General features: G+C 50.3%; 3 protein-coding genes across 6 annotated transcripts; 1 reads left to right on the top strand and 2 right to left on the bottom strand.

The window, feature by feature from the left end:
• Positions 1-1,290: 1,290 nt before the first annotated feature.
• GNGT2 (G protein subunit gamma transducin 2) lies at positions 1,291-2,920 on the bottom strand. Of its 2 annotated transcripts, none has more exons than XM_015885627.2 (3): positions 2,503-2,920; positions 1,841-1,930; positions 1,291-1,638 (listed from the first exon to the last, which is right to left on the bottom strand). In XM_015885627.2, the coding sequence occupies exons 2-3, from the start codon at positions 1,922-1,924 to the stop codon at positions 1,513-1,515; spliced, it is 210 nt and encodes a 69-aa protein (XP_015741113.1). In that variant the 5' UTR covers positions 1,925-1,930; positions 2,503-2,920; the 3' UTR covers positions 1,291-1,512. The 2 variants fall into 2 exon arrangements, with proteins under 2 accessions (XP_015741113.1, XP_015741114.1); XM_015885628.2 differs by lacking the exon at positions 2,503-2,920 and adding an exon at positions 2,093-2,463.
• Positions 2,921-3,648: 728 nt separating this feature from the next.
• ABI3 (ABI family member 3) lies at positions 3,649-9,025 on the top strand. Its single transcript, XM_015885591.2, has 8 exons — positions 3,649-3,908; positions 4,820-4,987; positions 5,402-5,578; positions 6,155-6,237; positions 6,379-6,474; positions 6,844-7,028; positions 7,127-7,255; positions 7,437-9,025. The coding sequence occupies exons 1-8, from the start codon at positions 3,798-3,800 to the stop codon at positions 7,595-7,597; spliced, it is 1,110 nt and encodes a 369-aa protein (XP_015741077.1). The 5' UTR covers positions 3,649-3,797; the 3' UTR covers positions 7,598-9,025.
• PHOSPHO1 (phosphoethanolamine/phosphocholine phosphatase 1) lies at positions 8,307-16,426 on the bottom strand. Of its 3 annotated transcripts, none has more exons than XM_015885597.1 (4): positions 16,345-16,426; positions 15,864-15,978; positions 12,447-12,564; positions 8,307-10,349 (listed from the first exon to the last, which is right to left on the bottom strand). In XM_015885597.1, the coding sequence occupies exons 1-4, from the start codon at positions 16,409-16,411 to the stop codon at positions 9,588-9,590; spliced, it is 1,062 nt and encodes a 353-aa protein (XP_015741083.1). In that variant the 5' UTR covers positions 16,412-16,426; the 3' UTR covers positions 8,307-9,587. The 3 variants fall into 3 exon arrangements, with proteins under 3 accessions (XP_015741083.1, XP_015741084.1, XP_015741085.1); XM_015885598.1 differs by lacking the exons at positions 15,864-15,978; positions 16,345-16,426 and adding exons at positions 11,095-11,211; positions 13,817-13,950; XM_015885599.2 differs by lacking the exons at positions 15,864-15,978; positions 16,345-16,426 and adding exons at positions 11,095-11,211; positions 13,673-13,799.
• Between the last annotated feature and the right edge of the window lie 5,422 nt (positions 16,427-21,848).

Below are 21,848 nucleotides of genomic sequence, written 5' to 3'. Positions count from 1 at the left end.
TTTTGGCTCCGGAGTGGAGCTGGATTAACGGTGGTCGTGCGGTGTCAAAGGGAGCGTTGCGGGATCGCACCGCATCACCCCCCCCCCCCCACCCCATAAACCCGCACCGGGGCCACGCACCTCCCGGGCTCCATTTTGTGCGGGGGAACCGGCACTGAGATGCGCATGCGGGGGGGCGGTGCTACGTGGGAGGGGTTTGGGGTTGGGAAGGGGTTGGGGTTGGGAAGGGGTTGGGGTTGGGGGTGGGAAGGGGTTGGGGTTGGGGGTGGGACTTAATCCAGGAGCTGGCTCCGATTGGGTCGGTGGGAGCTATAGCTGGGCTCATAGACTGAGATGGGATTGCGGATCGGGGTGGTTGTAATGCGGGATGTCCCGCATCCGAAGCCCTTTGCGGGGCTTCAGCCGGGATGAAGCTGTTTAGACAAAGCTCAAGGAACGCGGAGCTCTATGGGATCTGCGCCTGTATTAGCGGCGGGGATGGGAGATGTTGAACCCGAGATGATGTTTGTGGGGGCACGAGAGAAACAGAGAAACCGTGTTTGGAACCGAGTGGATTTATTCAGTATTTCCGCCAGAGGATGAAGAAAACCTTTATTTCCCCCTTTGCTTTATGGGCTGCCCCCCCTCCCCATTATCCCATCGGCCCCATCCATCGCTGTCCTGCCCCAATCCGCCCCTATTTCTGTGCCATCCTTAAGTAGTACCGTCCCGTTTCCGAGTCGATCCCTATTGATGGTGTCACATTGCGGGATGAGGCTTTAACAGCATCTCGAATTCACGGAGCGGATGGTGAAGCCGAAGCAGAACCGGACAGCAAAAAGCACCGGGCTTTGATTTCTTTGTGGTTCCCCGAGGTGGATCCGGAAGAGCTTTTTGATGGAGGTTTTGCTCCTTTCAGTGCCTCCTTTGGGTTGTTTGGACCCCCCCCCCCCCCTACCCCCAGTGGCTGTAGGCATCAGATCCCTGGGAGCTTCAGGGCAGCAGAGTGTGTTTGTCTGCCTGTGCCAGATGGGGAATTGAGGCACTGATAGGAGATAACGGGAGCGAGATCCCATCGGGATGCTTCTCTGCTCAGCTCAAGGCTTCGGAGCCCATTCTGCTGCTGGGCTGCCAGGAGTTGGAGTCCAGTTACAGCCCTATGTGTTTCAATACAGCCCTACACTCCCCACCTTGTACCAATAGGTAACAGCTGTACCCATTCCTAGCCCTACCTGTGCCATTAAAGCCCATTTTGCTGCTGCAAACCAACCACGAATCAGTGATGGGAGCACACAAACACTCTCTGCTCCATCTGCTTCACCTCATCTCTGGGATCAGAGGGGTAATATTTCTTCCTTTTTTTTTTCCTCTATATTTTTTTTCTGCTGCTACTTCAGATGCAACTACATTTTGTTTCGGTTCCTCCCCGGTGCTGAGGTCAGACTATAGGGAAAGCAGGTTTCTGACAGTCTTGGCTTGAGTATGGGAAAGGCTCTGTGCTCAAAGCAGGGCGGTGCAGGAGGAGGAAGGATGTCAGCTTATCGTACAGCCGCCCTTCTCCTTAAAGGGGTTCTTGTCCTCAGGGACACCTTTTAAAAGCGGGTCCTCTCCTGCCATGGATTCTATGTATTCCTTGAGCTCTTTGCCAGTCTTGGAGACCTGCAAGGAAGGAAGGAAGGAGACGCCCAATGTGGGTTATGGGAACAAGCAGTCGCTGCAGAGCTGCTCATCGTCTGCCTATAAATCCATGTGAGCCTCTGGGAGAGGGACCCACAGAGCTGCCCTTGGCTGTGGTGTGCCCCATCAGCATCCTCAGGGTGCCAAGGTTACTCTCTGTTTTGCGTTTTGGGGCAATACTCACCATTTGCCTCTCGTTCTTCACTTCCTTCTTCAGCTGATCCAATTCCATTTTCAACAGTTCCTTCTCTGTCATATCCTGAGCCATTCTGCCCTGTAACCAACAGAGATGGCACGTGCTTGAAGCTTGTCAAGGGCACTTTAGGACTGTTGCTTTTGCCCTAATGCTACTGCAAATAACAGCTGATAACAGCCCTCCATTCCTTGTGCCAGCCCTGCAAGTAAGAGGTTAATTGTGTCCCTTCACTGCTGTTACCTCTGTGTGCACAGAGACCTTCAATGCTGTGAGCTGGAAAAGCCCATCTATTTTTTACGAAGGGGCATCCAAGGGTTATAAGAGAGACTTGGAGAGTTGGCTTGTGCTGCTCCCATATTAAAACTTGGGCTCGAAAGCCTGGCCACAACCACTTAAATCATAAAGAGGAATGTGATTAAGCAGCAATGCTTCTTGTCTCTGCTTTGGAAGTCATCAAACTTCTGTTCCCCAAACCCTGCTGATTTTGTGTGGCTGTTTTCATGGCATACATACCCAGTGCTCCTCTCCCCATCAATGTTTATGATGGGTCCCAAGGAGATGAAAGATGCAGCTCAGCTGTGCTATCAGCTCATGGGGGTGATGGTAACACCTGCAATTCCTTTGTGCCTGGAGGAAGCAAAGCCACTTACCTGTATGGATGAGGGGCTGCCCCTCTCACTGCTGGAGATGTTCAGAAACCCATCGAGCTGCCGTCCTCTGTGTCTGCACTGTTCTGTTTGAAGACTCCTTTGGATCTCCCAGCCTGTAGCAAGGAGCAGATGTCTTTGGTCCCTAAGCTGATAATAGACTCAGAAGAATAAGCTGGTCAGGTGTTGGGCATTAGCCTCAAAGCTTGGGGTAATCAGTGGTGGGGCCATAGGGGAGGGTGAGGGAGGAAGGGCAAGGGTGGAGATGAGCTTTGTGGGGCACTCAGCAGCCCCTGAGCTCACACTGTGTGTTTTTGAGCCTATGTAGGCCTGGGGCCTGGCTGGGGGAGCAAAGGGAGCATCCCTTTCTCCTATGGGATGGAATGGGGGGGGCAGGAGGCAGCTGGGGTGGCTCTTGGCCATTAAGGGGGTGAGAAGCAGAGCTGGTTCATCATTTCCCTCATCCTCACCTTAATTGCTGTGGGCAATTATGGACATTTGGCTCTTGCTTTGCCCATGTGAAGCCCTAAAGCTGAGGACAGAACTCAGGAGGCCCCAAGGAAGCATAAGGAGGAGGAGGTAGAGGGGGATTCCCAGCATGAGGGACCCTCCCAGTGCTGGGAAGTGAGAGTTTCCTGCCCTTGGCTGTGGCCTCTTGCACTGTCCTGTGCGGATGGGAAAAACCATTAGCAAAGCACAAGGAGGGACGTGTTGTCCCAGCAAACAGAGCTAAGCAGAAACTGATGGCTGCACCCAGCCTGAGCTGGGTGAGGTGCAGGCACGGGGCTGTCTGGAGAAGATGAGCTGGCAATGGAAGCATCACTCTGGAGCTAGATCTCCTCCTGCCAGTCCCATAAAGGCAAGGGGAAGGGAATTGCCCTTGCTGGGTGCAACAGAGCCAGGCCTGGCCCCCTGCCCCCCAGGCTCCATCAGAGGATGGAGGTGCAAGCTCCAAATTACCAAATTTGGGCTGTCAGGAGCCAAACTGCAGCACTGACCTGGAAATGGTGCCCTACCCATGGCCATGCTGCCTTCAGCCTCATGAAGAAGCCATACTCCCTTGATGGGGCTGGTTGAATTAGAGGGGGTGAGTATGGATGTGTAGAGCAGTTGTAGGCGGCCTTGCAGCACTCCAACAGCTTTCAGGTTCTACCTGCAGCCTCCAAACCTCCACCAAGGGAAGCTGGGAGAGGTGACAACCCACGGAGCATCAGCAAAGCAATACGTCAGCATCACCGCGAGCTTCAAAACTCGGCGCCTTAAAGACTGGGGAGGAAGTGGGCTCCGGTCCCAGCGCTATGGCGGAGCCGCTGCAGCCCTGCGATGTCCCCGCAGCACGGCAGGGACTGCGTGATAACCACAACAACCTGCAGCGTGTGGCTGAGTATTGCGAGAGCAACTACCTGCAGGTGGGGTGTAGGGATGTGTGTGGGGCTGGGATGGGTTGGGGGGTCTGTGGTGGTGATGGGGAGGATGGTGTGGGGGTGAAGGCTTTGCTGTTCCCATTCATTTCCTGCCCAGCATTGAGAGCTTCTCTCGTGCCTCAGTTTCCCCTCTGCTCAGCCATCAGGGTTATGTGTGGGACATTGTGGGGGGGGTCTTCTGGGGTTTTTTGGTGCTGGAGGGGAGCAGGGATGGCAGCTCAGGGTCTGGGAGGTGCTGACAGTGCTCACTCCTTCCCAGCATAGGGTGGGCAATGGGCTCTGTGCTGTCCTACTCCCCCCTGTCCCTGTGACCTGCTGAGGGGATGGCAAAGGGTTGGTTTGGCCCCATTGGCTGGGAACAGTGCCCTGACCGGGGGTCTCTTGGGTGCTTTAAGGATCCCACCTTGGTAGCCTCATTCCCCCATGGCAGACCCAAGGGAGTGGTGATGGTTGTTCCCTCACCCCATCTGGGGCTGTGAATCTGCACTCTGTCCCATGGCCGGGCATTGCTGCTGCCTCAGTTAAGCATCATCCAGGGCTGGGTTGTTTTCTCATGCTGAAGCTTCTGGTCGGTTCACAGCCCCCCAGCTGCATCTCTGAAGGGGAAGCATGCAAAACAGCTCAGAGAACTGAGACTGCTTCCCCAGCTGCTGGCAGCGGGACTGGAACAGTCCCAACAGCACAGACCCTCCTGATCCCCTCTGTGCTTCTCCCACTGCACCCTGATGGTGCTGAGCATCGCTGAGTCCCACTGCCTGAGCTGGAGGAACTGTGATGCATTTGGAAAGCAGAAGGAAGCCCCTTTGCTCCCTTGTGACCCTGGTTTGGGTATGACGGCGGCGGCACTTTGTGCTCTCAGCCATCCCAGCTCATCACAGCTGTGTTTCACCCTCCAGGCAAGCGACAAGAGGAAGGCTCTGGAGGAGACGATGGCTTTCAGCACACAGTCCTTGGCCAGTGTGGCTTATCAGGTCAGCAGCCTGGCCACCACCTTCCTGCAGCTGCTGGACCTGCAGGCAGCCGAGCTGCAAAAGCTGGAGGCCAATGTCAGCTGTGTAGCCCAGGTGGGTCTGACCTCAGCCACTGCCATGGGTCTGTACTGCTGTGGGGTTTCAGCCCTGAGAAAGGAGCAGCTTACAGGGACTGGAGACCAACTTTTCTTGTGGTTTTAATGGCCTGTCAGCCCCTGCAGCACCTTGGTCACCCAAGAAGCTAAAGGACAAGACTACCGAGGGGTGGGAAACTGTTCTTAAGGGCTTGTCTTAGTCTGGGTGTTTGGGGACCATGGCAGCCTCTGGGGAAGCCCCCAAGGAGCTACCCTGCAGCAGTCACATAGGCTCAGATGCTGTTATCTCCCCTCGGTGGACACTGGCCTCGTCCCCTTGGAGAACTAGGGACAATGACTCAGAGCCCTGCAGCCACTCACTTTCTTCCTGATATTTGAGGGCTCCTTAGAGCCTTTCCTGCTGCCTCCACAGAGCGTTGACATGCACAAGGAGAAAGTATCTCGTCGGGAGATCGGCGCTTTGACCGTCAGTAAGAGGTTCCCATCCCACCAGAAGATCACATCCCCCCCCAACCCACCCTCCCTAGAGCCCTACTACAGGAAACCCCTCAACTTCAGCATCCTGGATGACATCGGTCACGGCATAAAGGTCAGCCTGGAGGGTGTCCCGTGGGTAGATGGGGGTTTAGATGGGCTTTATGTGATCTGGTGGGGGTACAAACCCCTCCTGGATGGAGAAAGGGGGTCTGTCTATGCTTCCTCCAGGACTTGTCCCAGTGGGGCTCATCTTGGTGCAGGAGGGGAATGGGACACTGACAATGCCATAAAGGCACACAGTCCCAGAGTTGCTTGGCTAAGGCTGAGTTGCATTACACCCACAGTGCTGTTCCAGCACTGAAACTGCCCCTGTAAGCTGCCCCCTCACCGGAAGGCGTCTGTGGGTTTTCAGCAGCATCAGAGCCACGTGCACAGTGTGAAACCGCTGTGGAGTCGAAGGGGAAGTGACAGTGCTGGGGCTGCAGTTCCCACGGTGGCAATGCCAGACAGCAGCACCAATATCTGCTTCTATCAGCACCAATATCTACTTCTATTAGCTGGGGCAGCCCCTCACCACCCCCCATCCTTTTGAGAAGGGTTCAGCAAAGGCCTTTGGGGCACTATAAGGGCATGGTAGGCATGGAGTGCAATGAACTTGTCATGTGTATGTGTTTTCTTCTGCCTGCAGGATCACAGCACTCAGCTGTCCAGGACAGGCACACTGTCTCGGAAAGGGATGAAGATAACCACACAGTCTGCAGGCACCATGGGGTGAGGCTTCTGGGATGGTGTAGAGTAGGGAATCTTTAGCTTGGGTGTCACTGAGCAGGGACAGAGCCATGGGGTGCACTGCCCAATGCAGCTGCCCTCTGTGTCCTGTCAGCATGGGCTCAGTGCCTGCTCTGTTGGCAGGAGGAGCACTCGTGTCCCTGAGCCCATCCAGCCCCCCGTGGTTCCCGAGGGAAAGCTCTCTGCAGCTTCATCTGCTTCCTCACTGACATCAATCAGGTACCAGCCTGGGCCAGGGGGGTGTCTGGAATAACCAGGGAGAGGGGGATCAGTGGGAATAGGGCAGCTGTGGTTACCCCACTGCATCTATTTGCAGAGAGGTTTTGATAAGCAATATTGTATTGGAGAGCAGGAAATTCACTGTGTGTATCTAGAGCAAAATAACAGAGATGGTTCCCAAGGGGGAAACTAAGGCACAGGATGGGGAAATGGCTTTGCACACAGATGCTGGGGTGCCTGCCCGTGGTGACAGCACTGGGTGTCACCCTGTTCTAGCATAGAGCAGACACCCATGTTCAAAGATGGGAGGGCTGAGACATGCCTCCCCACACACACATACACCCCTTTTACCTGACTCTGAATCCCCAGCTCAAGTGGAGGAGCCCCTGGGGAAGGCATCCCAGCACCACCCCCACTCCCACCCCTCCCGGGACCACCACCCACCCCAGCTGCAGCCACCATCCCACCCCCTCCACCTCTCCCTGGGGATCTGCTCCCACCACCACCACCACCAGGGGACCTGGATGTGCCCCCACCAGACTTCAGCCTTCCAGGTGAGTGCTGCGGTGTCTGGGGGGTGCTCATTTCAAACACAAATGCTGTGCTCTGCTCTGTATGGAGCCGCTTGACTCTCACTGAATTTGTTCTACAGTCTCCAATGACCCAGAGTCACCGCTGCCACCACCACCACCACTGCCCAACTTTGAGGATTTCACCCCACCACCACCACCACCAGCTGCAGAGGAACCCTCATGTGTCCCTGAGAGCTACTTGGATAAAGGTACAGCAGCTCCAGGGTCAGATCTGCTGAGATCCACCAGATTCTTTGGCCCTGGATGTGGTCACAGCACTGAGGATGTGACTGCCCCACTACAGGGCAGTGCAGAGGCTCAGCCCTTCCCTCCTGCCCATCTCAGCTGTCCCCACTCTTCTCCATGGCGTCTCTCCCCTTCTTTGCACAGTGCTGACCATCTACCCGTACACACGACAGAAGGACAATGAGCTCTCCTTCGAGCCTGGTGCCCTCATCTATGTCACACGGAGGTACTCTGATGGATGGTGTGAAGGCATCATGGGCGAGGAAGCAGGTTTCTTCCCTGGCAATTATGTAGAGCCCTTCTGAGCACCAGCAGCTCCCCGACCCCTCATCGCCCACCCAGCTCAGCTGTGTCCAGGAGGTGAGGGCTCCACTTTGCCTTTGACTTCTGGCTTTGCACAGCTCAGCCCCTTTTTGCTGCAGCCATGACATGACCCCATGCCACATGCTGCTGCCTGCACCCCACACATCCCCCTGCCTGCTCCCTGCACCTCATCCCACCCTTTGTCATTTTTTTTAATGACACCAGCAATTGATGATGATGATGATGATGCTGTGAAGGTTTAGCACTGAGGCAACTCCCTGGCCCTCAAGCTGTTGGAAATGGGGGGGTGGGAAGCAAGCTCTGAAATCCCTTGGGCTGGCCCTGGTGCTGCTCTTAGACCCCTAGGATTGACAGCAGAGTAGGACCAAAGCTCAGAAATCATAAGCACGAAGAGGAGAGCAGCTCTGGGGCAAGGAACTGCTCCCAGCTGCTTGAGAGGAGGGTGAGCCAGGTCTAAGTCCTGTACCAAAGGGGCTCCTGTAGGTCAGGCCCAACCTGCAGAGCACTGCTCATAACCCAATCCCACTCTGCTGCTCCCCTGGTCAGCTCCCAAGGCTGCCTTCCTCCTCCTGCAGCCTGAGGAAAAGAAACACCACGTGTGTGCACTTCAGAGCCATCTCACTTTCAGGTTTATGTTCTGGATACAAATAACTTGTGTATCTGTAATATATATATATCTATATACATATATATGTATATATATATATTTAATTCCATGGCTTTAAGTTCCACACAGTTAAACAGTGTCCAGAAGAGGAAGAACGAAGGAAAAAAATGAAATAAAGGAGGATCATCTCAGGGCTACTTTGGTTATTTCCTTACTGCTCTGATTTGTTACCAGGGTTCCTATGCTTTGGAGTAGTTACAAGCCACTCTCAGGGGTCATTTAAGGCTGTGGATAAATCCAGGAAGAGCCAACACCAGAGAGCAAAATACTGCAAGCCCCCCTCTATAGAGTGCAATTAGAATGGGCAGTTAACACTGTGGTGGGGTGAGAGGGTTTGGCCTCTGGGGAGCTGATACCAGAAGTGCTATAGTACCTCTATCTGCAGCTGGGGGGGGGGGTGGAATTTCAGCACCTCTGAACCAGGGCAGGCAGTCACAGGGCAGTCAATGCAACCCAGCAAAGATATGAACAGTCTGCACTGGGGATGAATTGGGGGGCTGCTGCCCCAAGAGGGGAAGCAATGGGGGAGGAAAAGGAAGGTGAAATCAGGTCTTCTTCCTCAAGCAGGATGTGGCCATTCAGCCTCCCCCCCAAAATAAAATGGGGTGAGGGCAATGGGAGCTAAAGGATGTTGCTTTGTATTACTTCAAGGTGTACCAACCTTCCAAAAGGTTTCCTTGATTTCTCATGACTTTTTTGTTGTTGTTTTTGTTCAGAAAATAAAGTCTGAAGGGATGATAAACTCCTTTGTGAGGCTCATCTGCTGAGCAAGGAATGGGGTGCATGGTGAGCTGGGGAACCTGGGCAACATAAACTGCCCAGATTGAATTTCTTGTGGCTTCCTGGAGAGGCAAGGAGCCCTTGGAGCATTGGGTTGAAGGCAACAGCATGCAGCTCCTGCATGGAGAGTGGAGATGGGCAGGTGAATTGGGTCAAGAGGAAGCACGTGCAGGGCTCAGCCTGCAGGAGAACTGGCTTCTGGATATTAAAGAACTGCTCTTGAGAAGTCATAAAGGAAAAAAACAACCCATACCATTAGTGTTGCCAACCACCAACAGCAGAGAAGCCATCTAAGCTGCATAGAGAGGACTTCATCTCAGTGTGGCAGAGGGAAGAGAAAGGGATGTGGGGGGAGAGAAAGTGCTTCAATCACTGGGGAGAGAGCTTAGAAGGCAGGAAAGCAGTCCAGGAATCAAAGTCCAAGTGAGCAGTGCCAAATAAACATGGGGTGCAGGACGTGACCTCCCAGCCTTCTCCCTTCCCAGCTGCTTATCATAAACAAGCCTCTTTGGAGCCATCCATCCTCAGCACTTCTTCTTGAGGAGCTCCTGCAGATAGCGGGCGACCTCAGTAGCTGACTCCCAGGGAACAACGGTGGCTTGGAAGGTTCCAGGCTGCTTCTTCTCCATCTCCTGGGTCATCTGGTGCATGGGGTAACCCTTCCGGGGGAAAGCAACGTCAGCTGAAGTCAAAGTCACTGAAGGGCAGAAGTCATTGGCACCATCCCCAACATAAAATACCCTCTCGAACTCCACCTCTTCCTGCGCCCTCTCGGCCAGGTACTCCGTTAGGATTTTGCGCTTGCACATATTGGCTGGGCAGTCAAGGCACTTGTGGCTGTGGTAGGGCCCCAAGGTGAAGTAACCCCTCTTGTCAAAGCTGGATGGGTTGCTGAAGATTTTACGGAAGAGGGAGTAAAAACCGGCCGCCCTCAGTTTGCTTTCAATACCAAACATGTTGGCGTCGGAGATGAGGATGATCTCAAAGAGCTCGTGGTTCTTGGAGAGGAACTGGAAGAGGTCAGACATGCCTGGAGACAGGGGAATGTTCTCATAGACGGCCTTGAAGTCCCCCATCTTGACGCCCTGGTCCCCCATGTAGGCCAGGACACGTTGCATGTACTCATTGTAGAAGCCTTCACGGAAGCTCTGTCGGATGTGCTCAGGCAATGCCTGCCCTGGTGCTGCCCGCACGATGGAGTCATCACTGTTCTCATTGATGATGGTCTCATCAAAATCAAAGACCAGGAGGTACTTGGGAGGCCGGGAGCTGGCCATACCAACACCCTGCGGGGGGGAGAAGAGCATCCACAGTGAGCTGAGCACTTGGCTTTGGAGCCAAAGGCAACAAACACAAGAGGCTGCCAGCGTTGCAATGCAGCGTTTCTCTGCCAAATTATCCCTGCCCACGTTTTGCCATGCAGCTCATTAACCCAGCTGGGGGGGCTTGGGGCTAATCCCCTGCTGACATACCTCAGCCCTGACCCTGGAGTGTTTATCCTTCTTATAAAGAGATCACTTTGCCACTGCTAATCCCTGTACTGCAGTCAAGGTGGTCAGTGTGCCAAGGACTGACACACGTCCTCCCAAGGGACATGGGGACAGCGTTGGTGTGTTTCCATGGGTCTTGGGGAAGGGGCATACAGACTTTGCTCCCCATCCCACTCATATCACACCCATGCAAAAGAATTTGTGTCCATGGAAACAAACCCCTCTTGCTGTCATCCTTGCAAGGACAAGAATGACTTTTCCTTGGAAAAGAAAAGACTTTGCAGGTTAATTTTGGTGCTGTCACCTGGATGTGGTTTCCCTTTGGGTTGGGCTCAGAGCTGGGGTCTGCCCTTCTCCCCAAAGTAAAACCACATTGCTGACAACACATAGAGCTGGACAGCTTCAGCCCAAGCCCAGTGCCAAACCCAGCAGCCCCCGCTCACCACCTGCCACCAATCAGACATGCAAGACAGGGACCTCACTTCTGCTCCCTGACCCTGAGAAGAGACAGAGAGATGAAAACATAGAGAATCACACTGACCTTAAACAGGCATGGCAGCCCAACACCCTCACAGCACCTTTTCATTTTAAGACCATCACTCTCCAAGCACCACTTTACTGAAGGTCCTGTTTAGGGTTTTCTGTGTTGGGCTCCTCACTGCAAACCATAAGGGTGATGCTGGTTAATGGCTGCCATATGCAGAGACGTGCAGCATGCTACGTGCCTGTGTCCTGCACTGAACTTCCAAGCTCATGACCTTTTGTACCAGGAGCTGAAGAATTAAATGACTCCGTAGGGAGCAATGTGAGTGGGCAGGGACCACTTAATGCGTCTGATCCCTCTTAGCTCTCCCAAGCACTCAGGCTTTGCCACACATGAAAAGACCCAACCCGGCAAACAACTTCCAGTTCCAAAAATCGTCCTGATTTTCTTGCAGTCTAATTAGTTTGGGCTGCTCCTTTTAAATGGAGCAATTATCTTGGAAGGAAAAGAAGGGCGCAGGCAGCTCTTGGTATAGAGCTGTGCCAACTCGTTGCCTGCAGTGCAGGCACAGCCCCGGATCCACGATTGTGCCGACCCCTTGTGGTGCTTGGGGAGAAAAACAGAGCGATATAAAACCTCAAGATGCCAAAACTCCGAGCTCAGCCTGGTGGGAGACCTGGGCAGGAGGAATAACACACCAGGATGTGGCCAATTTCATGTTTTGCTGGCTGAATCGAGGAGGATTTCAATGGGTTTGGGGTTTTTTTTTGATGTCAGCATCACTTTATGAAGAGTTTTGCTTTGTCTGTAGGGGATTTGTTTGGGAATTTGAGTGGTTTTAAGGCCAGTACCGGGTTAGAAGGGCTTGAGTTGGAAAGGAATTGAGGATTAACCAGTTGCTCTGCCATGGGCTGGTTCTCTCACAACCTCAGGTTGTCCAAACCAGCTTCAGTTTATAAGTACCCACCCAAAAGATGGTACGTATTCACATGCATCATTTAAAACCAAATAAAGCCACAGCCAGCCTAGGGCTGAAAGTCACCACTATGATTTTCAGGCCTGAATCAAAGGGAACAGAATAAACAGCGCGGAAGATTAATTGTGACTTTGCATTTTTTCTTTGTATTCTAAATCGGTGCCAAAATCATTTTGGTCTGAGCTTGAAGGACGCATTACGGCAGCAAAGAAAGAGCCCTGGAACAGCTGCATAAAGCCCCATAGAGACCAGCTTATGGATAGCACTAAAAGCTGAAGTCCCGCAGTTATGCTGTGCATAAAGAGCCAGGATTTCCTAAGGAATGGATGCTCTCTTTTTCCATCTAAAGAGAAGCACTGCACCCCTTTGCTCTGCGAGCAGCAAACTGCAACACTGCTCCCACCAGTGCTATTTATACGTGGAGATGACTCACCGGGCAGCTGCTTCCTGGGAGAGTGTCCTTCCACCTTCTGCAAAAGAAAAGGAGTCCTTCCAAAATGAAATGAGAGCGGCCGTGTTTCCTAACATCATTCAAAGCCTGAAGGTTGGAACTGGAAAACAAATCAGATGTTGGTTCATTAATGATACTGAATGCAAAGAGTTAAAGAAACTCAATTAGGGACAAGGGGTGAAAATGTCCCCAATAAAAGCAGGGAGATGTTGGTGTCACACACAGATGGATCTCTCCAGGTCATTTATACCCCAAATCTCAATGTTTTCTATCCTTCCCATCCCCCTTAAACATCCTCCCACACCCTACAGGAGCCCAGTGACATTTGCTACCCTCGTTATCTCCCCCGGAGCGGTCAACGCTGTGTGTCCCAGGGGAACTCTGCCCGGCCGTGGGATTTACAGCTTAATCCCATGATTTCGGGTTCAAAGCAGGACACGGCACCGGGTGAGAGCAGCGCAATGTTGCACCCACCCACCCAGTGCTGCTGCAGGACCTGCTGGGCAATGGGGGCATCTCCCATCTGCCCAAGCACGTTTCCATCGCCCTATTTACCCCACACCCCCGTTTTTTGGTGGTTTTTAAGCTTAGTTTAACCCCCAAACCCAACTGCTGACCTACACCAAATCTGTTTGCCCACCCCGTAGAGCTGCACTGAAGGAAAAGCAGAAGACAAAGTGCCGCTGCCCTAAAAGCTAAAGGAGGGGAAAACAGCCCCTCGTTTGTATATGGGGAACCGAACATAGGGACGATCCATTTAATACACTTGTTTTTTCCCCCTGTCCGACAGCAGGACGACGCAGTGCAAAGCACCGCGACCAAAGCATTGCAAAGAAACCCCAACAAGTAACAAACCCGAAACAGGCTGTTTTGACCCTAAAATGCTACACCTGGATGGCAGAGCTCCGTGGAGCCCAAAATCAGCTCCCGGAGTGCGGTTCGCTCCCTGGAGAGCCGGGATTGAGCTGCCAGGACCGAACCGCCGGGCACACAGAGCTGGGCCGGTGCTGGATGATGCGTGGTCGGTACCGGTACCGGTGACAGCCGCAATGGGGCTGGCTCACGCATGATCGGTGCCTGAAGGCTTCTGCTCTATACCAGAACCTCCCGGTACCGGTACCAGCCCTACCAGATTGCCATCTCCCTGCACCGACAGCACCAGCCATTGGAAGCTATCTAAGTGGGCACCTCCTGGTACCGGTACCCACCCTGCCGGTTCGGCATCTCCCGGTACCGGCTCCAGCCGCCCCCCGTGTCACCGCTCCTCACAGCCTCCCACCGGAGTCGGCACCTCTCGGTACCGGCAGCAGCCGGTGCCGGTGTCGACTCGTATCTGAGCTGGGCTTCCTTACCGGGTCGGAACCTCCCGGGACCGCTCGGTTCATCCCGCAGAGCGGCGCGGGGCCGGCGCCGCTGCCGGGGTTGCAGCGAGCGCGGCCCCTTTAAGGCGACGCAAACGAAGCCCCGGCTCCGCGCCACGGGACAACCGCAGTGCGTGTACGTCATCGCCCGCTCAGCCAATAGCAAGCCGTTCTGAGCGCAGCCAGGAGGCGGGACTTACAAAAGCCACGCCCCTTTCCCGTCGGGCGGGGGAGCAGGGAGCCGCGTTCCCCCCCCCCCCCCATAGACATCGGGGACGCGCACACAGGGAGCGTGACTTTGCCCCTAAAAAGTTCCATCAAAATCAGCAATAAAGCGACAAAAACCTATTTCACTTCTTATTTAGACTCCGAGAAGCTTCGCCTTTTCGCTCTGCACTGCAAAAAAAAAACCCAACAGGGGAAGCTCGGACCCAAAAATGCGACAATTCACCCCAAAAAGCAGCCGGGTGGGGAGAGGGCTCAGCCCCTTCGGCTCTACCCAAAATGTCCCTTTAGTGCACGGCTGGACCCCAAAAATAGCCCCATTTTCTGGCCGGGTGCCGCCCGCATTAAGGTTAATTTTGGACATCGAATTGCAGAGTGCTGTAAAGCGAACCCACGCCCCGACCCCATAAGGGCGGGGGGAGCCGTATCTGTGGCTATGCAGGACGTGGAATTGGGGCCGGGATCGCCAGTGATTAAAGGGGGTGAAAAAAAAAGCAAAGAGCTGCTTGTTCAAAGTCTGCACCGAGGGCGTGAGCAGGGAGGGGACGCAACAGCGTGGCATTGAAAAACACATAGAAGTGGCTGCCAGAAGATGGGTTTTGTCCTGCTTTCTAATTTACTGTACTAAAGAAAGACGGGAGCCGCACTAAAAGGTGGTTCTATGGTGCCAGTAGCCACAGGTGGAGCCCCGTAAATTCCCCCCCCCATTACTCCCAAAATTCAGCCCCAACCCAGAGCGTTCCTGCAGCCAAAGCATTGCTATTTTGAGATCTCTCCTAGCGGACTTTGCTTCTAATAGTTAAAGCACGCTGACCTCTATGCAGTGAGAGCTGCCTGTGGTCTTCCCCTCTGAAAGAATCCTGGTTATCAAGGAACTGCTTTTATCATCTATTTAGTCTCAGACATTGGGGCTGTTGCAGCCCACTGGGGTCACATCGCCTCCCAAGTGTGATCCTCAGTAGGTCCAAGGCAATGGGAAACCCAACAAGGGCGTGTTGTCCCCTACGTGCTGTCTCCTTCCCACTGAGCAGCACCAGGGTGAAGATCATTCCAGAAACATCACGGGCAGAGGATTTTGGCAAGGGTGATCCTGTGTGCCAGTGATTTTCCACTGTTAAAAATCCAGGAGAGCAAGTGAGGACGGCATGGCTCTAATACTGGGCTGCTCTGGTTCCTGGCAACCCCTGAACGGGGAAGGCAACCCTCTTATGAACACACAATTTCCCCACAATGGGTGTAACAACCCTATGCTGAAGGAAATTCACTGCTGTACGCTTCTCTCCAAGCCTGTAAACCTGTTTTCTAACCAACAAGTGGATTGCATCAGCAAACCAGCAAACCTATAACTACACACAACTGCCAGCTGCCCCATTGCTGCTCATGGCCCTCCAGCAACACACAGCAGCACTCAGGTGAAGCCCAGTGTAGCAGACCCCATGAGATCCATCTGGTTACTTGTCTCAGACTCCTTGGATTACAACTTTTGGGGAATATCAAAGTAAAACAGCAGCTTTTCTCTATTCATTTGGGAACTCAGTTGTCTTTAAGGTACACAGACAAGGAACTGTCAATTGCAGTCACCTTGTGCTACCTCCTTCCCAAAACACTGTCATCTTACACGTTTCTTCCATAGCAATAAACATTTGCTGAGCAAATAATATTTGTTTGGTATCAGAGAGAGTGGAAAAAATAAAAAGCCCAACAAAGCATCACCAAAAAAACAAACCGTCAAGAAGAAAGAGAGCAAAACTCCATTCCTTGCTTTTCACTGCAATGGGATGACCTTGCCATGCATCCAAATCTGCAAACCCACCAGTGCAGCAGCTGGGACACGACACAGAGCTGGCAGCTGTGCTCACAGTTCAGGCTATTCCAGGTCTCCTGAGGTTCCTCCAACACAGGCTTCAATTTTGTACTGGTAATAAGCCCTAAAAAAGACAGAAAGACTCACCAGAGTGGCCAGGTAAACCCACCCAACAGGAGACAGGAATCCCACACCTTTAAATGTTGGTTTTTATGGAAATATGTTATTAAATGGGGCAAATAAAACAGCCGTGCTCTGTACCTCCCCACAGTCACCTTACTTGTACTCATGTGGTCAGGGGATGAGTACGACTCCAATTTCTTTTTAAAGCCAAGTGAATCAAACATCTAACTGGGCAAGCCCTTCACCCACTGGCCTTACAGGTGACTTAAATCTCCCCTTGTCCCCACTATATATGCACATTTCCCCAATAAATATGGACATTTTCCCCTTCTTCACCCAGACAGAACTGTCATGTAGTTCAGACAACCTGAAATACAACAACTCCCACTCAGAACTTCTTCACCAAAAGCTCCTTTCTGTCTCCAGTTAAGCATCTTGAGGAAGAAGTTCTATAAGACTTGTAATTAAGAGAGCATTTACAAGCCTAATCACCATTTATGATTCACATTACAAGCAGCCACAATATAAAGGTACAACAAGGGATTAAAAAGAAACACCAAACTGGAACTGTGCAGCTCCATTTAAAACAGAGCACTCAATGTATTCTGTTCTATATAATACTTAGAAATCAGGAAACATAGGCAGCAAGACAGGGCTTTTTTTATCAGGTGGGATAAGCTTCTGCTGAAGCAGTGTAAGAGAGACACTGATAGTGCTATCTCTGCACACTACAGGTCAGCAGAATCTGCTGCTTTAACTGCTCTCATGCTGCCAGCCTGGTGAGTAAGCAACACATTCCTCTCAGTAACTGCAGTCCTGTCGAATACATTTCACTTATTCAGCTGGAAATCCTCTTCTTTCATGTAGAAGTAATTCCAATCTCTGTGTGTTTCATAAGAAACCAAGCCTAAAAATACTGGAGAGGGGAACTTTCTGGGAGTTGGTACAGCAGATGGAAGGGATGGCATCCAAAGAGACCCCAGCATGTTTGAGAAGTGGGCTGTGGGAACTGTGCTTGTTGAGAAGGTTGCAGAGAGACCTCATTGTGGTCTTCCAATACTTAAAGGGAGCTCATAAAAAACATGGAGAGCATCTTTTTACTCAGTCTGATAGTGATAGAACAAGGGGGAATGGCTTTAAACTAAAAGAGGGGAGATGTGAGGAGGAAATTCTGGTGAGGGGCCATGGCTGCCCAGTGCTGGGGGTGCCCATGGCTGCGGATGGCACAGCCTGAGCTGCTGGAGGGCACCCAGCCCATGGCAGGAGTGGAACTGGATGGGCTTCAAGGCCCTTTCCAACTCAACCATGCTGTGATTCTAGGACTGTGAACCTGCAACTGGAATGGACAGTTAGATTACATGCTTCCTTGACGCTTGTATGCCTGTTCTTTTCCTGTCCACCCTGGGAACAAGGTCATCTTGCAGCCAATATCAAATTCAACCTCAAATTCAACCTCTCTGTTGACATACAATGCATTTTCCTTTATCACTCCCCAGAACCTGTTGTGAAAGAGAGCTGCAGGATGCCTTAACCTATTGAAATCACAGTCACTATGTAAGAACCAGAGCCATTACCACACCAGAGTTCAAACAGGTCCCCGTCATTCATTTTACGTGTCCTGAGACCTTCAGACTATTAATGATATCTACCAGAAAACTGATATCTTCATGCTCATGCTGTCTCGGAAAGTATCAGTTTTCAGTCTGAACTAATTTTGTTTATCATTACTCTGAGACATTGCCCATTGAAATACAGGCTGTGCTCTGTTACACACTTACCTTAAGCAATCAGGAACAGGCTGTGAGTTGGGTCAAATTCCTGAGCTGCTCTTTTTCCTGTTGACGATCTTCTGTCTATACACAGTAGCTACCATACAACCACAAAGGAGCTGACTCTTACCTCCTTTATTGTAATATACTCCATCTACTGCCTGAAAAACCTCGTGGAGGAAATTAGGCAGAAAAGCTAAAAAGAACTGTAAAGGGAAATGGTGATCCTGTGGTTAGGGCAGTAGTCTGGATCAGAAATAACTCAGAGCTCTGTCCCCAGCTGTCATTTGCTTACATAATGTCAGTCTCTCAGTTCCACATCTGCAGAACACGGATATTTACTCATCTGACAGCAATACACTAAATTTAAGCACGCAGGCTGCTCAAGTAAACACCAAAGGAAACCTTTAGATAAATGCTTCTGTTTTACAACAATTCTCTTTTAACACACTTCCTAATTTTAACACAGCTGATGGGAAAAGTTATCTTCCTGGTAAAGGAATTAAGAAATTCTTGCAGTGTGCAAAAGGAAGGCTGAGAGTTTTAAGCACTGAGATGAAAGCACCCAGGTATTTTATATGTAAAGCAAGCAGACAACATTGCAGGCTGGAATCCTGTCTGAGAGCAAAACTGGCAGCAGTTTTGTAACATGCTTTCTCAGTCTTTCATTTTGCAAGCTCTCAGATAAGCCAACACACGGTTGCAGTGTTATTTTGCAGCTCACAAGTCAGATGTGAACGCACCGTCCTTTAATTTTAACTCCCAGATCCCTCTCCAATGTGCAGCAAACAGCAGAAGCACATGTGAAAGATGGAGCACGACACTTACAGAGCTCACTGTCAGCTTCTCCTTGATTGTTCCCCTCAGACAATAGGCAAAACAGAACTAAGGCAATCCAAATATGAAATTGCAAAATTAAGATGGCAAACATAAACAGTATGTAGTCAAAACACACTCAGTTACGTTCGGGCCACATAAGCAAGAAGTGTGGAGTAACCAACAAGTATAGATCCTTACTGTTTGTCAGCTCAAGGTCACTGCAGGGCTGTCAGTCGTTTGGTGGCCATGCTGCAGCATTCTCCTGACTTCTCTTTGTGGACCTCTCTTACTCCTTTTGCTAAGCATCAGCTATCACTTGCAATCTCAATGCAGGAACTGTAATAGGGGTTCAGGAGAAGCAGAGTCAGAACACTTTAGCTTCCTATATGCTCATCTCTCTTTTATTATGTTAAATAACTTTTCATTTGGGGAAAACTCATTACTATGCTTTTTCTACAGCTTTTGAACAGAGCAACAACTCCTTCATCACCTTTCCATCAAGACACTGTATCATTGATGCTTTGAAACAAACACACATCAATTTCTCCAACATCTTCCTACAACTGATCTTGGAATTTAAGGCTGAAGAATAATAGGTGCCACATCACTAAGCCCCTCTTGCCACACGGGCTGCAACCTCAACTGACATTAGCACTTGCTGTACACACTAAGAGCATCAAACATTACCAATGGCAGCTGGAAAAATTAAACCAGACCTTTTGCAAAAATACAGTTACAAATTAAGTTGATTTTTCAAGTTTCAGTTGTGTTAGGGGAGAAAAAAAAACGGAGACAGTTCTGTTTGGACAAGCTCAAATGCCTTTTGGAACACGGCCTGATGTTTGTTCCAGCTGAGCTATGGCAAACCTCAAGGGGACACAAAAACCTTTGTTCTTACAATGGTTTTCTTCCTATACCTTCCAATCTAAGACAGAAGAAAATGCAATTCACCTGCAGCTTACCCAAAGAACCTTCTGCTTTCTTACCAACAAGAATTCCTGTCTAATCATTGTGCTCCTGCAATTCATAGAAAGAATGGAGAAGTCCCCCCAAAGCAAGAAACCACCTGTATTACTCAGTGACACAAATTTGTTCTAGTACCTCTAATAAACTCAGTGCATGTGTCCAGTGAGATTAATTGGTTTTAGAGGTAATCATTTAAACAAAGTTAAATCTGAACAGACTGTGCACGTGTGCATCTTTAAACTGCATATCAGACTTCAACTCTTGCCCTTGATGCCTCTCCTTACCTTAGGAAAGTTCATTAGTACAGCAGCTTATCAGAAAATCAACCAACCTCACCAGTCCATGAGAACTGTAGGGGTGTTTTCTCACCAGCCTTTATTGTCTGGGTTCTGTATCTAGTCAATGGAGCTTGAAAGGCTTCAATGACCCTTTAGGAAACTAGACACCTAGCTCAGGAAAATTTAGATGCACAGGTTATTGAAAAGACATACTTACATCTACTGCTTATTGTCAGTGTGGTTACAAATGTCACCTTTGTGCAGAATCAAGATAAAAAAAAATATATCAGGGAACCCTGCTGTTGTCATATGGGTTGATTAAAAAGAAAAAGTAACAGCAATGTTCAGAGTTCTCCAAGCAAAAGATAATAATTAACGTTAATAGATCACTCCAGCAAGGGACTTCTGCTCTGTCTCCACCTGGGCAGGTTTTTGAGGGCAGGGAATTCAAACACAAACCAAACCTAAGCATTATTTCCTTTCTGGTGTAAAATATTCTATCGTTTCTCCATTTCAGATGTGTTTTTAGTTCATACCGTAAGGCTATTTCTGCTGGAGTACGGGGTGTAGGGCCTCAGTTTGTGGAAAACAGCATGAAAACTGGGAGTGCAAGCATGTACCAGGCAAATCTACCTCCATGCCAAATGAAAAGGATGAAGGAACTACTTAGCAATATGACGAAACAGACTGTGAACACCTACACTCTCTGCTGCTCTCAGGGAAGCTCCATTTGACTACAGTGTTTGTGTACATGAATTCTCAGTACACAAAGAGGCCTGCAGTGCAAGAATGCACTTTGTACACACATGGGCCATGACTGAGTACAAAGGCAATTCCCAACATCCAGCAAAATTTCATCAGAAGGTGTATTTGCTGATTCCAATCTGTAAAAGCAGCAACAGATCAAAGCAGGAGCAGGATTTATTTGCAAAAAACAAGAGGAGGGCAGGCCAATTTTTACCATGGAGAAAGAAAAAAAGCCTTCAAATCCTTCCTATCTTTATCCTCATTGGGAAAAGGCACAGCTCTGCCCGAATTTGTGAGAGCAAAGGGCGCCCTCTGTGATCCACTGAGAACTTCTGCACCAAAATCAATGGGAGCGGGTCAGCTCAGGCTGAAATTATCATGGAGAGCTGCTGGGTGGATATGAAATTAGAATCACGGCATCATCTCATCTCTCATTCAGATTTATATTAGAAGCTTAAAAGCTGCACCATTCTGTTGCTGCTAGGAGAACCAGCTTTTATTACCTGCACGTGGATGCTAAGGTGGACTGTATCTACACAAGATGCAAGTGCTTGCCTTCCCATTGAATGTCTCTTTCCTTTGCAGTGGGCTTTTTCTGCCATGCCTCCAATACACCTAAAATATAAGGTAGTATTTGTTTTCAGCGCCACCGATGTGCTTAAATCCAAACGTTAACTAATTTAAACCTTCTCTGGTCAGCAAGACAACATTAATTAGTGCCAGGTTACTTCAGATTTCTTTCTATATGTTAATAAAGTTGAATTAAATTCCAGTGATGAAAATCCACAAACAATGATCACATTTCATCCACGTGTACACAAACTCTGGGAACAAATGATCCTTCTTCCCTACCTGCACCCTTTAAAGAACAGATCCTCTGAGTTGATAGCAAAGATCACTGTTCAAACAAAACAAAACCAAATGGTGACAAAGGTTCAAAACTGTTTCAGCTACAAGCAGAACAGCCATCACGGTACAAGGAGATTCATTGATGGAAGTTGGCAACTGATGTCCCACAAAGGACTGTTCCAATCTTACCATGCATGTGAAAATCTCGCACGGCGACACTTCTGCTTTCAAAGTTGAACTGTAGAAGAATGACACCATTGAAAAGCCATTAATGTTCACAGTACCTTTTTTTCTACTTTGGAAATACTTAAGATTTGCTATTTGGTTTAGAGAGGGAGGGGATTTGTCTGTTTTGGACTGACGAGCTTGTAGCTAATGATGGTTATTTACAAGTGAGATATTCCTCAGTAGAAGGTAAAAGAAAAATCATCTTGAATCACACA

The sequence above is a fragment of the Coturnix japonica genome, chromosome 27, assembly GCF_001577835.2.
Source record: "Coturnix japonica isolate 7356 chromosome 27, Coturnix japonica 2.1, whole genome shotgun sequence".
NCBI classification, from domain to species: Eukaryota; Metazoa; Chordata; class Aves; order Galliformes; family Phasianidae; genus Coturnix; species Coturnix japonica.
Note: the sequence above shows the minus strand (reverse complement) of the source record. Positions and strands in the feature narration are given on the sequence as shown.

Coding starts and splice junctions, on each gene's coding strand:
- GNGT2 (XM_015885627.2), bottom strand. CDS start 1,924: ATGGCTCAGGATATGACAGAGAAGGAACTGTTGAAAATGGAATTGGAT. Junction 1,639..1,840: donor TGAAGAACGAGAGGCAAATG/GTGAGTATTGCC, acceptor CCTTCCTTGCAG/GTCTCCAAGACTGGCAAAGA.
- ABI3 (XM_015885591.2), top strand. CDS start 3,798: ATGGCGGAGCCGCTGCAGCCCTGCGATGTCCCCGCAGCACGGCAGGGA. Junction 6,475..6,843: donor TCCTCACTGACATCAATCAG/GTACCAGCCTGG, acceptor CTGAATCCCCAG/CTCAAGTGGAGGAGCCCCTG. Junction 7,029..7,126: donor ACCAGACTTCAGCCTTCCAG/GTGAGTGCTGCG, acceptor TTTGTTCTACAG/TCTCCAATGACCCAGAGTCA.
- PHOSPHO1 (XM_015885597.1), bottom strand. CDS start 16,411: ATGCTTAACTGGAGACAGAAAGGAGCTTTTGGTGAAGAAGTTCTGAGT. Junction 15,979..16,344: donor TGGGAGTTGTTGTATTTCAG/GTTGTCTGAACT, acceptor TGTCTTTTTTAG/GGCTTATTACCAGTACAAAA. Junction 10,350..12,446: donor TCCCAGGAAGCAGCTGCCCG/GTGAGTCATCTC, acceptor TCCCCCCCGCAG/GGTGTTGGTATGGCCAGCTC.